Source organism: Mytilus galloprovincialis, chromosome 7 (genome assembly GCF_965363235.1).
Source record: "Mytilus galloprovincialis chromosome 7, xbMytGall1.hap1.1, whole genome shotgun sequence".
In the NCBI taxonomy this organism is placed as follows: domain Eukaryota; kingdom Metazoa; phylum Mollusca; class Bivalvia; order Mytilida; family Mytilidae; genus Mytilus; species Mytilus galloprovincialis.
Window position 1 is genome coordinate 94,903,071 of NC_134844.1, and position 15,665 is coordinate 94,918,735.

Sequence of the window (15,665 nt, forward strand, 5' to 3'; positions counted from 1 at the left end):
CAAAACATCATGTAAGTGAAACTTTAGCAAATGCAAATAATTTCGACATATTTGCAGACTGAACAGGCCGTGATGGAAAAAAAATCTTGATTTAGGTGTACATACTAAAAATGGAACTTTATGTTTAGGCTACAAGTCTGTTGCACAGGAAGATTCACAGACAGTCGCAAAAGTTACTCAAGATTCTCTTAACGAATCAGCTAACTTTGAAAGTATTAACTCAAATAAATTATAACTATTATGTACATCAATGATGAGTGACAGATCCAGTGTTATAAAAACAACCTATGAAATAATTGATAAATGGAGAACGATGCAATTAAAAAAAGATATGGACAAGTCAGAATTTCAAAAGTTAAACTTGTTTTATTGCAGTTGTGCTTGTCCTGTTGGGATTTCACAATGATGTATCAAAATTTCTGAAGGATTATTCAAAAACTTGTGAGCCTATGGGAAGGAATGCATAACCACATTTTGGAAAATTCAAAGATAATTCTGAACCATCAGTAGTTCGTGTAATTAGAACTGCAACTGAAGTTTTAGGACCAAGGGGCGATGGCAAAATGGTGTACAGCAACAGTACCTGGCATATCTTTCCCCAAAAGGGAAATTCTCTAAAATAATAAATTGTCGTGGTAATAGATTTAATAATTTATATACTGGTGCTACGACTATTATTATCCACTGCTAAGATATTGTTGATTTTCTATCAAATTATATTGAAAAACCGAATTTAAAACATCAGTCAGTTCTTGCTGATGTCAAATCTTTTGATGTACTCTCACAAGTTGCTGCAATAGCTATCATCATCTATTCATGTTGCTGAGCCTTTTTGGAGTGTCATTAACAGTGATGAATATTATGTTGATCTTTATAAGTTTATTAAACCCTTACATGATCAACTTAAATGTTGGAAGGAAAATTGTGAGGAACTGATCGATATCGATTTACCACCATTGAATGACAAATTTCCTCATACCCCCAATGAATATATTGTTAATTTTGCAAAAGAATTGCCAAATATTTAAATTTTCTTAAAAAATGTATGTGAATCAATATTTAATGTAGTAAAAAGACAATTACATGATCACTTAGATACAGGTGTTTACAGATCATCTCCAGAAAAAGGTTTACTTTATCGATCCTCTCACAGCAAATTAACAAATATACCGGCTAAATTTGTTTTTGGTGACTTGGATTTTTCAATGAAAAAGAAGCCAAATGCTAGTCTTTTTCGTGTAAATATTATCACAGTAACTATGTTCAAAAGAAATTACACTGCACTGGCTTAAAAAAAGTCAGACTTTTCAAGGAAACTACTATAAACTGAGGCTCGAAAAAAAGCAAAATTGATAAAGTTAAAATAAAAGGCATATTAAAAGACTTTGATGGAAGAAAGAAAGAAAATACTAGAAGAAACTAAATGTAAAAGAAATGAAAGTTTTGGAATAGAAAAAATCAGAACTGAATAAAATAGAGAAAAGTGTTAAAGGAATGGATGGAATTGTGAAATCAAAAAAAGTCATTGACAGTTTATTAAAGAATGCAAAGTCTGTTAAATTGAAAAAAAAAGAGAAACTGAGATTTCAATTGTTATATTGTTAACAGTTTTAAAATTTAGAGATTCCAAATAGTGACTTTGCATATAAAAACACTGTTATTAAAATGGAAAACAAGTTAGATGTGCCAAAAATATTAAATGAATGTACATGGGTTGGCATTTCATATGAGGATGACTGGTATCCTGGCGAAATTATTAAAGTAATTGATGAAAATAATATAACTGTAAAATTGATGGATAGAGCGAAGAAAGGTGGATTTACATTTGTATGGACAAGAACCGATGATATTTGTAATATCGATAAATATATTTATTATTTTTTCTCATTTTTATATTGTACCATGCCAGGATTAAGACCGTGGTTGATTTCTGATTTTGATGATATAACCAATGTCATAAAAAATGTATTGCAGATTATTACATTTGAGAATAAATAAAATGGGAAGATGTGTATAAATTTTCGGTAAAGATAATCTGCTTTATGTAAATCAAAATTTAAATTTACATTGAAGGCTTAATATTCATTATTGTTTACCTGTATGCTAATGATTTTGACACTGGATATACTAATACTTTTACATATCAATAATTAAAAGTAAATAGATGGGTAATTTTAACTTCCGTGGAATATACTTTAAGGAGCATGAATTAAATTAAACAAAAACAAAAACAACAGATGATTTGTGGTATTTAAAAGATTGCGGTGCTAACCTTCTTGTGACTGGATGCCAACTATTTTAACCTTTTCTGTATTTGCACATGTATGTTCGTGTACAGATGTTCATATTTCAATTGTATGTTTTACCATCTTGTTATCTATGATCTTCCCCATGGAAATTTATTTTAATATTCTGTTTTTTAATCTTATAATACATAAATTTATTATATGACATGTTGTGTGTATTTTGTTATTCTTTTTAGTAAAATTTTAGATTTCCAAATAAAAGTGCTGGCATTTATTTCAGGTTCATACATTTCAGGTTAAATGTCAATAAAAACTATATCAATTCAATTAATGTTTTTCCTCTAACATGTCTAAGAACTTGCATGGTCTCTCTGCCTTTAAAAAAATGTGAGACATTTTTGCAACAAAACATTCATTTGAAAGAATTCAATATATCTAAATAGTAAGAGATAATTGGTTGCCATAGTATTACAGAACTGAAACTTATTGGCTAGTTGTCATAATTGTTAGACACAAAAGGATACCACATCCCAAGAAAAACATTTTACATAAATTCAATTTTAATTGAAAAGTTTACTTTGAGGATATTATGATATGGTTGATTTTAATATGCCTTGAAATGTAAAAAGAAACAGATGTTAAGGATAACCACAACTATAAATATCTGACTAGTTATCATATTTTTAACCATACTACTTAAAAGATCATGCCATAAAGTATCTGAGATTAAATTTTATGTTGAGATAACTTAAAAAATGAACTTTAAACGAATTATTCTTTGGTTGCTTCACTTCAAAAAATGGTTGCCATGGTAACTAATCTCTCAAAATTCCTGCAATTTTGACAGTGGCAAATAAAAGAGCATGCCGAATTACCCCTAGATGCCAGTTTATAAGAAGGTACTGCAAATAATAAACAAATTACAACTAAATCAAGAAAAAAAAAGTTGTACGCAGTCGTGTCTGCCTTCGGACACGTTCCCATCGGTGCTTGAAGACTTATTTGTGATGTTTCATTTTTTGAAACCTTGTGTTCATGTACAGTACTGTAGCTTATATAATACAAGGCTGGTATATCCCCAAATAGATGATTCTCAGAATATATAGATTTTATTGACAAAAAATGTAGAGATATTAGCCTCTAAAATTTGAGATTTTATCATTTTTGTATCATATTTATAGCAAAAGATGCCGAAATAAAGCCTATTTTTAGATTATGTTTTGATCGTAACTTTTGTACCGAGAAAGGTATCTTCATGTTCTAAGCACCATTTTCTTCGTTTTTATAAGTTCTATAAGATGAGTGCATTTATGTTAGAGGTTTGTTTAAAACAATCATGTGTCATACCTTCTGTGTCATAATCTTGACTTGATACAGGCCTTTCCCAATGTAGAAAATGGTGGGTTAAACCTGGTTTTATAGATAGCTAAACCCCCAACTTGTATGACAGTTGCATAGAATTCTATCATGTTGACAACAATGAGTGAGCAAAGTCCAAATCTCGGGGATGTAAGCAAAACCCACCAAAGACGAGACCCGCATGCTTAATGACTAAGTTTTCAAACACAACACCATAAAATAAAGGAACTTAGGCCGTGTTCACATTGACCTAAATTCGGTGTTGTGTTAGTGTTACTAACACGTAAACTAAACACAATTGCGTTCCCATTGATAAAACTCAATGTTTACATGTAGTTTAAATCATGTTTTATCTACACACAGTCGATAGTCAATGTAGGCCTTGTGTAGGTTAAGTGTACACAAAACTAGGCATTTAGGACATTAGTTTTACCGTGTATATATTTAAGGAGGAAACTATTTTTGAGTAAAATTGATATTTTTGATAATTATTAGTATAGTTCTTTACAGAAATTGTTGTCTAAATTTTACAGATTTTTTTTTGTTAAAAACAAATTCACGTACTTTATTAACCCCTGATTAAGACTCAAAGCAGCATCATTGCCGAACCTATAAGGCAGGAACCAATTGATTTTCGGGGGGGGGGGGGGGGGGGGCTATTATAGTTGAGTATAAAACATAAAGGCATGGGGGGGCTATTATAGTTGAGTATAAAACATAAAGGCATGGGGGGGGGGGCTATTATAGTTGAGTATAAAACATAAAGGCATGGGCCTGGGGCTATTATAGTTGGGTATAAAACATAAAGGCAAGGGGGTGGGGGTGGGGGGGGGGGGGGGGGGGTGAGCTATGGATTTTGTTTTAGAAACAAAAAATGTTTCCAGTTTTTGGCCCTGAAAAAAAATTTGTTTGTTTCACCCTCAGCTGCCACTATATATATATATAATGCTAAAATTGATTTCGACTTGTCACCAAAATTTGTCCTGGAAAAATCAATAGCCCACGCCCATCTACCCCCCCCCCCCCTTTTCCCTCCCTAAAAAATGAAGTAAATAGTTGCTGCCTAATTCATTTGTAAAGGTCTTCCCGAATCGACTTGACGTACATAGAAATATTTGCCACTGGTCTTTACTCAAACAACGATTCACGCATAAATGCATGACTAAAAAAAGTGTGGGGTAAATGATATGTTTGTCTAGTATCTCAGATCCGTTAAATAACACTTAAAATAAATTAAAAAAAACGTGACCCTATTCTTTTACCAAATACTCCTTGGAGAAGAAATACCATTTGAAACAAACAGAAAAGATAAAAATTTAGAGATCCCTAATAACTCTATCCTTTTTTTCGGCTGTAAGCACGCTGCTGCAGCTAACATTTTCTAGTGCGTAATCGAGACATCTCTAGTATATTTAAACTACTGCAAATTATAAAAATGGTTTTCATCAAGTAGTAACCAATTAACTTAAAAAGGGGGAGGGTTATTTTTTTTTATCTGAGTAAGATTTTTTTTTCGCGCGTACGTTTTTATTCCTTTTTTTTCGATGCTGGTGATCAAATACATTTTTTTTCAATATTCAACACTATAATGTATGGGGAAACTCTTTGATTCAGAATATTTCTTTTATCATCTGTATGATCATTTTTTTTTATCAAATTGGGGATCGGAATATTTCCATTCCCACCCCACCCCCCCCCCCCCTTTTGAAGTCAAATGGTTGTTCCCTTACCGCTAGAAAAATTGTCCCAAAATTTTGAATTCAGTTCTACGTAATGAACATTTAAATGACACTTAGTTTACAAGTGAGAACAAATCTTATGTACAATCTTATGTACAGGTAGCTAAACAAGGTGTATAGATGTGAACAAATGTAATGTGAAACCAGTGCACACTACACTAAACTAATTGTAAACATGTTTACTCTACACGGCGTTTGGTGTGAACACGGCCTAACATTTCAAATATAATACTATGTGTGAAAGGAAGGATATGTAGGGAAAACGTCAATGAGACAGCAAGCAAACACCACAAAAAGAGACTTTAAAAAAGGGATCTAGAGATCAACATCCGGCTTGAGCTTAAAAATGCATTCAAATTACATGTCTTTTGTCAATTCTAACTGTTTATACATATCTATTGGTTAGGGTTAGGCTTATCAGCTTTTATACTGCAATCGTTCTATTTGAGAGGTCAAAATACTTTGTATGTACTAATGCATGTGATATGCAGTGATTGATCATATAAAGTAATAAAACACGCCAATCGCTGAAACTACTTTTAAAAATTCGTAATGAAATGTACACACATCTTAGGAGGGCAATTACATAGACTTATATACCTATATGGAGTTATTTCCTTTCAGAAAGACAGGTCATTTCGTGTGTTGTTGTACAATTTTCTTTCTTTGACATTTTTGAAACTTTTAGGCAGAAACAATTCTTTCCTCCGTGTATTCGGTTAAAATAAATACATTTTACTCTGTTAATTGACAAAAATATTTCTATTTCTACAGGGAAACAGCCATGGTTCTTTATAATATTTCTTCCTGATTCTTAATCTTTTAAGAAAAAACAAATGTTTTTCCAGACAAAAGAGAGAAAACAATTATTCTAAAAAAAGTTCGTTAAAATTGTTAGAAAAATAATCTGCTTTTCCGAGATAAAAATGTCATGAAACAAGAGAAAAAATATATCACCCCCTTTTATATAGATTATATGATTAATTACTTACATAGTGGCTAGTATTTTTCGTACATCTTAACAATTCAGTTGCTTCTTGCTTCATGCAATCACTATACCATTTATTTTATAACTGGACAATGATTTCTAACGTTTTATATCTAGATTAATTAGTAAGTTTTAATTCACATTAAAAATGAGCCGTAGGGCGTGTTTATACCTAAATGTTTACGATAAGAATATCCAACTTCAATGTGATCGGTAAAATAGGATCCAATTTCTGAAAATCTTTGCAGAAAATAATATTTTGTGACGGTATATAAGTCAGATAATGCATATTTTAAGGTTGTTCTTGTCACATAACACACCTAGCTCGTGGTGTCAGGATTGCCCAAAGAAAGACCACCCTACGGTCGGTCTTTCATTTGATCATTCCTGACTACCCTCGTTGTGTTATACGACAAGAAACACCTTAAAATATGTATCTATAACTTATTTCCCCTTCAATAATATAACAAAAATAGTGTTCTGGTTCTTATTTGTTGATGAAATTGTATTGTAATGTTTATTCCTTATTGTTGATATTTCATTCCATAATCACCCGAACTCGTTCACCAGACTGAGTTCAACAACATACATTTTGAAATTTACCCCGTTTATAAGCCTTATCCTTATATAGTTATTATGTCAAGTCATTACACTACGATTGTCTAAAATTATTCAAAACACAAAGTTTTCTACCACCAGACATATATTGTTAAGCTTAATTTGACATGTTTTTTTAAAACTTTAATTATGAAATAAATACGACAAAAGTTTCACTCGCATCAGTCCACTGGATGCGTTAACATTCTTTGCATTCTTTTTCAAAATCTATTTGTTGGCACTCCTGGCGGTTCCATGAAAACCCACAACACCTATCTTCTTTCCGGTATTTGCAAATATATAGGTATTCTAATATGAGAAGTAAAGATTCCCCTGCATCTGTGCTCTCTCAACATATGAATAGCTAGATTCTTATCTTTTCCTCTCTCCACCAAAGATCACACTATTTTGGTTTACAACTGATTCTGCTTTTTCGCCAATGATCTGACCTCTGTGAGTTCGAGAATGACGTAGGCAAACGTCATGTGTCACTATCGATAGTTAAAATCTTACAAACTTAACGTTCGCACACAGAAGGCGATTAAACCTGGTTTTGATCTGAGCGTCACTGATGAGTCTTATGTAGACGAAACGCGCGTCTGGCGTATAAAATTATAATCCTGGTACTTTTGATAACTATTTACACCACGTGGTCGATGCCACTGCTGGTGGACGTTTCGTCCCCGAGGGTATCACCAGCCCAGTAGTCAACACTTCGGTGTTGACATGAATATCAATTATATATGGTCATTTTTATAAATTTTCTGTTTACAAAACTTTGAATTTTTCGAAAAACTAAGGATTTTCTTACCCCAGGAGTAGATTACCTTAGCCGTATTTGGCACAACTTTTTGGAATTTTGGGTCCTCAATGCTCTTCAACTTTGTATTTATTTGGCGTTTTGAACTATTTTGATCTGAGCGTCACTGATGAGTCTTATGTAGACGAAACGCGCGTCTGGCGTATAAAATTATAATCCTGGTACTTTTGATAACTATTGTCCCACAATAACTTCAGCTGATGTATTAATTACACAATACTCGGTCATGTTTTATGAATATGTAAAGCCCGAGGCGTAACCCAGGGATTTATATGTTCATAAAACATGAACAAGTATTGTGTGACCAATTTAGAACATATTTTCACCTTCGAGTGGCTTTAAAATTTATTCATTCTCAATATATATTATTAAACATAAGTATGAGTTCACTTTCAAATGTGAATATGGTTAATAAAAGGGAAGTTAATCATATTGAATGGTCATTTTGACCGATCGAATAAAATAGTACTGAGATAGTTTTGTGAGGACAAACACATAAATTATTTAAAACGGAAGATTTTGAGTCTGCTTGAGGTAAAATTTAATACTTATCAATTTCAAATTCCTTCATTTAAAAACACACAATAATATATCACTTTTTCAAAAAGTTTAATTATGATCAAACTTATTCAATCAATAATAAAATTCTATCCTTCCAAAATCAGATGATTACTTTATTATTGATAAATATATTGTGTTTTTTTTTCTCTAAAAATTTCCTCCGCTTTATATATCAACAGTTATTCATTCTTAAATAAATAATAACATTGACTCTAGGATAATTAAACTTTAAATATTTTCATAATTCTATTCATTTGTTGTCATTTATAGTTAATACTCATGATATTTTTCCTTTGTGTTTTTCCTTTATAAATTGCATCAGGGAATTGTACACTTCGTTTTGGCCGTAATTAAGATTTCACTATTATAATTAATTTAAAATGAAAAGTCATTCATGTATAGCATTGTATAGTGCATAAAAAATAGAAGTGAACAAACTGATTTCGTTCTAGGTTAAGACGTTCACAATACAAGTACCGCTATGTAACCTATATTAACAAAATTTGGTCGATCCTGGATTTAAACTGCGTAGTGTGAACGGGGTATGAGTCTATACAGGAGTAATTGTAAGTACTTATTACGTACCGTCATTACAGGTATTAGCACCGGCATCATAATGCATCATTGCTGGCAGTTCACAATGGCATACACTGGACGAACAAATCAAAGGAGGATAACAACTTGTATTTCTAGCCGCTGTCGAACAAGGGTCAAGGTATCTTCCAGCTGTAATCAAATGCTTAACATCAACTATGTTGAAGTAGAAGTTAATAATTTTAACCTGTTTGGGTTCTATTTCAATCAGTATGATATGAACCATAAGTATATATGTTTTTTTTTCTAGATTACATATTTACCTTTTCGCCAATGCATCTGAAATCGGGAGCTGTTTAAATAAACTAATCATAGATACCAGAATTGAAATTTTGTATTTGCGCTAGACGCGCGTTAAACCACGCTTGCTCATGATAATGACGAAATTACGTTGAAAAGCTGTTTTATATTAATGACATTTTTTTTTAAATATTATGTTCTGTAATCAATGCAGTATTAAACTTTTAATTTAAACATATGAGATGTGGAATTAGACCACTACCAACTAGAGACCAACAAACAAAGATGTGAACAACTAAACATAAATATACGCCCTCTGGCAATGAGAAAAACCTTAAATAAAATGCAACGAAGAGACACCTTGTCAAAGAATTCAAAATAGAAAAAAAACCCCTAATTTATGCTTAAAACAATGAATGAAAAACAAAAATGATAGAAAGCTAACAACAACCACCACTTAATTACAGACTCCTAAACATAAATGTATAAAAGGTGCAGTCAAATTCTTGTATCTATGACAGAACGCTTTAGGTAATTTTGGTAACGAAATTCTGGCTTTATTATTTTCCAATAAAAACAATTAAACAATTACATTCCTTGAAACCAGAAACGGGCAAAGCGAACGAGTTGGGAATTGCATACATCGTTAGAACATTGACGAATGGCCAAAATGAACGTCTACCTGATTAAAAACATATCTTTTAATTGCCCCATTAGAGTGGTTGTCGCGGCTTGTTAAATATGAAAACATCATATAAGTGGTCAAGTTAAGTGACCTTTTGCCATCCAATCAAGTCTTTCTCTTCATTATTTTTTTGGTATTCTTACTATGGACAAATAAAAAAAAGTTATCGAATAAACTGCTAAATATTTCCTAATATAGTCTGGAAATTCCTACCATTCAATTTGCCTCATCGTTCCGAATGTATGCACTGACATATTTGATCGTTAACATTTTTCAACTTAACAAAGCAGTAAAGTTCCATTGTTTTTCATTTTCAAACAAAACATCATTAGTTGATTATCAATTAAATCAATGTAACGGTCACATTTTTGTTTGCGGGTAAACACACATTTGCAATCAAAGTGACTGTGTGTTACTCGAAATGATTGATTGATTAAAAATTTGTATTCAGCATGTTCAGGTCATCTAGAGGATGTTTCTGTTTACAAACCTTTGAATTTTTCGAAAAACTAAGGATTTTCTTACGCCCAGGAGTAGATTACCTTATCCGTATTTGGCACAACTTTTTGGAATTTTGGTTCCTCAATGCTCTTCAACTTTGTATTTGTTTGGGTTTTTAACTGTTTTGGTCTGAGCGTCACTGATGAGTCTTATGTAGACGAAACGCGCGTCTGGCGTATAAAATTATAATCCTGGTACCTTTGATAACTATATTCAGATCTTACACGCCGCGACAAACAATTTAACGGAGCAATGCAAAAGATTAGATTGTAATCCAATTGAAAGAACATCAACGTAAAAAGAAAGGAATATTAACGAGAGGCAACGATAAGTCATCTCTATTATTGTAGATATGTGTATATATTTGTTAAACTGAAAAATCATTTTCAATAAAAGGATAATTATTGCTCTTTATGTTAGATTTACGTTTATTTAAATGCAGCTCCCTTGGTAAATGTCAGCAGTATTGGCCATAGGAATACTGCCTGTTCTTAAAGGGCGCAACTGGTGCCGACAGGAATACCCAAAGCATAGATATTGTCAGATTTTTTTTTAAGCTTTTAACTCCAAACGCAGTTTTAGTAAGTGTATCTTGCGTGTTTTTCCTTTTCATTACAGATGAAAGCTTCATACGAGTTGTAGCGAATCGATTTCCATTTAGATTTTTAAAAAGACCATATAATTAAATAAAAAAAAACATTCCTTTTGATAAGATTGTGTATCAATGAAAATAACATGTTATCCATTCCGTACGTCCTTCGTGAAAATGCACATAATTTATCTAACATAAAACAGTATACGGACCCAATCGAATTGTAATTATCGGAAAGTTTGTGCACAAAACTCACAAACTTATATGAAAATTAGGCTTGGAAAGAACAAAAACTCATTGATACATTTTTTCAATTCAAAATGTTTAATACTTAGATAAGATTTTTTAAAAATTTACAATGACACATCTTGTATAGATAAATTGAATAATAGACATAGCACATAGACATTTGGGTTTAACTGTATTTTATATGAAAAAAAATTAAAATGTGGTATGATTGCAAATGAGACATCTATCGAACATTGTCCAAAGACATGGATGTAAGCAACAGCACAGCCTTCAACAAAATAACCCATAACGTATAGTAAGTTGTGAAAGTCTTCACCATGACAAAATGTGAAACAATTCAAACGAGAAAAAAAGAAAATATTCAAAGGTGTATAAGTTTATTCTTTAGTTTACCGATGTTCAAATATAAACACAATAGCTGTTTATACAAACTAGAGGAAATGAATGTACATATAAAGAAAGTATTGTTGTTAACTGTTGACAACTACCATGTGGAAACATTCAATAATAGGTTTTATATCGAGTGAGAATCGGATATCGCTTGATATCAACTCGAGTTATTTAATTTCAATATAATAATAAACGAGCTTCCGGCCAGTTTATTATAACTATCTAAATTAAGTCACGAGAGTTGATATTATGCGATATCTAATTCTCACAAGTTGATAAACCTATTTTCCTTATGATTCATTTCTTACTAGTAGTGAAACCTATAAATATATGATTTGGACAAGAAGACAGACAAAATATACTGAGCTAATAAACTGTAAATAATGGGCAAATGTTGGTTCAGTTTCAGCCATAACTGAATACTGATTTACAAAAAAAAAAAAAAGTTGTTCACAATCGTCACAGATAATCTCCAACTATTGAAATGTAGTTTTTGTGCATCGATACGGGACATGCTACCTGTTAAGTGTTAGCCGTTTCAAAAAAGGAGTATGCCACGATTCAAGCAATGCCGCACTAACTATACACGAGAAATTTCATTTCTCACTGATTTAAAGATAGTTTAATATTAATGTTTTCAAATTTTGCTGACTGACATAAAGATAAAACGTAAATGATTGCTTTCCATTTTAAGAAAGTATACCTTGGCAAAGGGATATAACTTTAGAAATCAGAGACGTTAACTTTGTGTTTACCGACTTTCATTTACTAGTATAACTTTTTTTCCTTAGTAACACTTAAATAAAATTGAGAATGGAAATGTGGAATGTGTCAAAGAGACAACAACCCGACCAAAGAGCAGAAAACAGCCGAAGGCCACCAATGGGTCTTCAACACAGCGAGAAAATCCCGCCCCCGGAGGTGGTCGTCAGCTGGTCCCTAAACAAAAATGTGTATTAGTTCAGTGAAAATTGACGTCACACTTAACTCCAAAATATATAAATGAACTAAAAATAAAAAAACATACAAGACTAACATAGTCCAGAGGCTCCTGACTTGGGACAGGCGCAAAAAATGCGGCTGGGTTAAACATGTTTTGTAAATTATTGGTTATACAATTTCTTACAAAAGTATTACTTATTCATAGAGTAATATCCTTTAATATAGTTCTACTACTTTGAAGACATATACAACTGACGGAACTACTTTGAACAAAAATTGACCTAAAGATACTTACTTGTATTACAACTATGAACATTTGGGTTGTGATACTGGGTGGCATTACAACCACAAACACCATTCACACAAATCATATTGCTGTAACAAGTTGAACCATCCTCTATTGTGTAACACGATTCTTTGTATTTTCCTCCTATTAATAAATACATGATACATACATGTACTGTTATAACTTATTAAAAATGTGATGCAGAGGGATAATCAATACGACAATTTTCATATACAGAGTATTTCTGACAATGTTTTAAATGAATTGTAAATACTATAAAAACTTCAAAAAGAACTTGGGCTTATTGATAAAGATTCAAATAAAGACATGTCTTATAGTAAGTTAATAAAATAAAAGAAGAATGTGTCCATGGGACATAAATGCCCCCGCTTGTAAATATACAAGAGTCAATACAAACATATTCCTGTTGTTTTTTTTTTTAAACTTAATTGTTTCTAGATGTTGTTATTAGAGGTTGAGTTCTCTCAATGTTCAATAACGAACAGTAATGAGGTAGCTCTCGAACCGTGAAAGTGACGTCACACTAATGAGAACTTGGTCTGTGTTTGATGATAATAGGCATTGTGTATAAGTTTATAACATTTTGTTTAAACAAAGTAATGTTAGAGTGCAGGAACTGTAAATTCGCCATATTTCATTTAAAAAGAGACTCAAGAACGGTGAAGTGAAGTAACTTGAAGCCAAGTAAAATTAGAGTGCGATAACGGCAAATCCGCCATTTTTTCTATTTATAAAGTGACATTTTTCATCAATGGTAATAGCGACGCCACCCAAATTAGAACTTGATCTGTGTTTGGTGGTAATAAGCATTGTGTATAATTTCATAACATTTGGATGCGGCAAAATAAATTTACTGCTTGGAAACGGCAAATTCAGCAACTTTTCCATTGATAAAGGGACATAATTCGAAAACTGTGAAAGTGGACGCAAACACAATTTAAACTTGATCTGCGCTTGGTGGTTATACGCATTTTATACGTTTCATAACATTAGGCCAAGGCAAACTAAGTTGTCGAACGGAAACCAATTTACGGACGTATGTACGAAAGGACAAAACCTTAATGCTCCTCAGCCACGGAGTCAATATTCTGCTAATTTTTTATTTTTTTTCCCGTGCCAATTTGAAGAGTAAAAGCACTTGCTAATTGATTTTAAACTCAGTTTGATATTGTGCTGTTCCTTCACTCTCCCGACCCGTAAGCTAAAGTATCAGTAAAAGGAAGAAGGTATCCGTCTGGTCAGAAAAGTCATCACACGTAACAAATTATCCCTGTCAAGCTGCTGTCAAATTACGGGGTAATTTTGTTTAGACAATAGACAATAGCCAATATTTTTTTGCAAGAAAACACATTAACGATACATGGTTTGCAATACAGTTATAATCTACATTATAGTCCTGGGTCTTCCAAGTGCTCTCCGAAACCTCTTTCTAAATTATCAACTTTAATGTTATCAGCAGTCAAAGCCAGCCTTCCGGGTTATTGTGAAACTACCTAGTCTAGGGGCTGTGTGAATCAGATGTTGATACTAATAGATTTCAAAGATCTGTTAGAGTACATACAATCTAAGTCTCTTTCCTGATGTCATGGTGTTGAAATATTAGACTTTTCTAAACTTTACTCCTCATTTGCTTTGGCCAACGTTTATACAAATGCCTTATTTTAGGGAGGTATACATCGCACTTAAAAAAAACCAACACTCTGATTAAAACTGATGAAACTAACTTTATCAAGATGCATGATTTCTTGATTTACAATAGATTTATTATGGACGTTTTTGTTCAACAAACAATCAACCTATTCATGGGAACCAAATGTGCTCCTCTTCTTTGCAACTTGTTCATGTATTCATATGAGGCAGACTTCAGACAGGAGCGTTAAAGGAAGAATAAAAAGAAGCTAGCAGTATCCTTTAACATCACGTAAAAAAAAATGTGAACATTTGATGACTATGTCTATCCCATCTATCCCATCGAACTTGAAATAAAGAATACAACAGATACAGATAACTCTGCCTCATATCTTGACTTACATCTTAAAAAAATAACAATCAGTATCGGTTGAGATCAAAACAAAAAAAGATGATTTCAGCTTTCCAATTGTGAACTTTTCATTTCTATGTAACAACATTCGTGCAAAATATCTTTTCTTTATATTCTTTGTCGGGTTTATATATGTTTGTTTGAAATCTTATGTCAGTTGAATTTGTATGTCAGTGATGTATGTTTTCACAGTTTTGGCTCAGATATATATTGGTATGCTTGTTAGAATTTTTAAGTCAGTTGTGTTTGTATGTCTGTAATGTATGCTTCTATAATTTTAGTTGCTAAATCGTAACAATTGTGAACTTAACTAATTATGTTTGTTTGGGTTTTTCCCAATTTTGTCAATATTACGGAACTATTAACAACTGTATTACAAGTGCAGGGTTTAGCTATCAGGTTGAAACCATCATTTTATCCCAAAAATGCCTGAACCAGTTTGAAATTGACAATGAGGATCCGTTCAGAAAAAAAAACTGAACGACAAAGGAGATTATTTCTGCTTCCCTACTGTGTACTTTCCATTTCTATGTAGCAATATTCCAGCAGCACCTGCATATATGAGTATATATCACCCAGTTGATACAATATTTCAGATCTTGATGGTCTATCATGTTTTCCTTGATGAAGGGTTGCTGCTAACAAAAGAGCCAATAAACCAAGCATTCCAAGTGGTTTAATAGAACATATCCTTGAAATTTTACGGTCGTCTTCGAGTTGGTTTACTGTTATTTCACATCTATGTCACAAATAACCACGAACATGTTCAAACGCTAAATCCTGTCTTCATTTCTTTTAATTTGGCATCACCGAA

General features: G+C 32.2%; 1 protein-coding gene across 1 annotated transcript in view; it reads right to left on the minus strand.

Annotated features, from left to right (window-relative positions):
- Positions 1-15,665, minus strand: part of LOC143084330 (uncharacterized) — a 167,661-nt gene that overhangs the window by 19,665 nt on the left and 132,331 nt on the right. The window contains exons 13-14 of the mRNA XM_076260741.1: positions 12,799-12,933; positions 8,896-9,036 (exon numbers count right to left, since the gene is read on the minus strand). Of these exons, the coding sequence (XP_076116856.1) occupies positions 8,896-9,036; positions 12,799-12,933 (276 nt within the window). The remainder of the gene's footprint in view (positions 1-8,895; positions 9,037-12,798; positions 12,934-15,665) is intronic.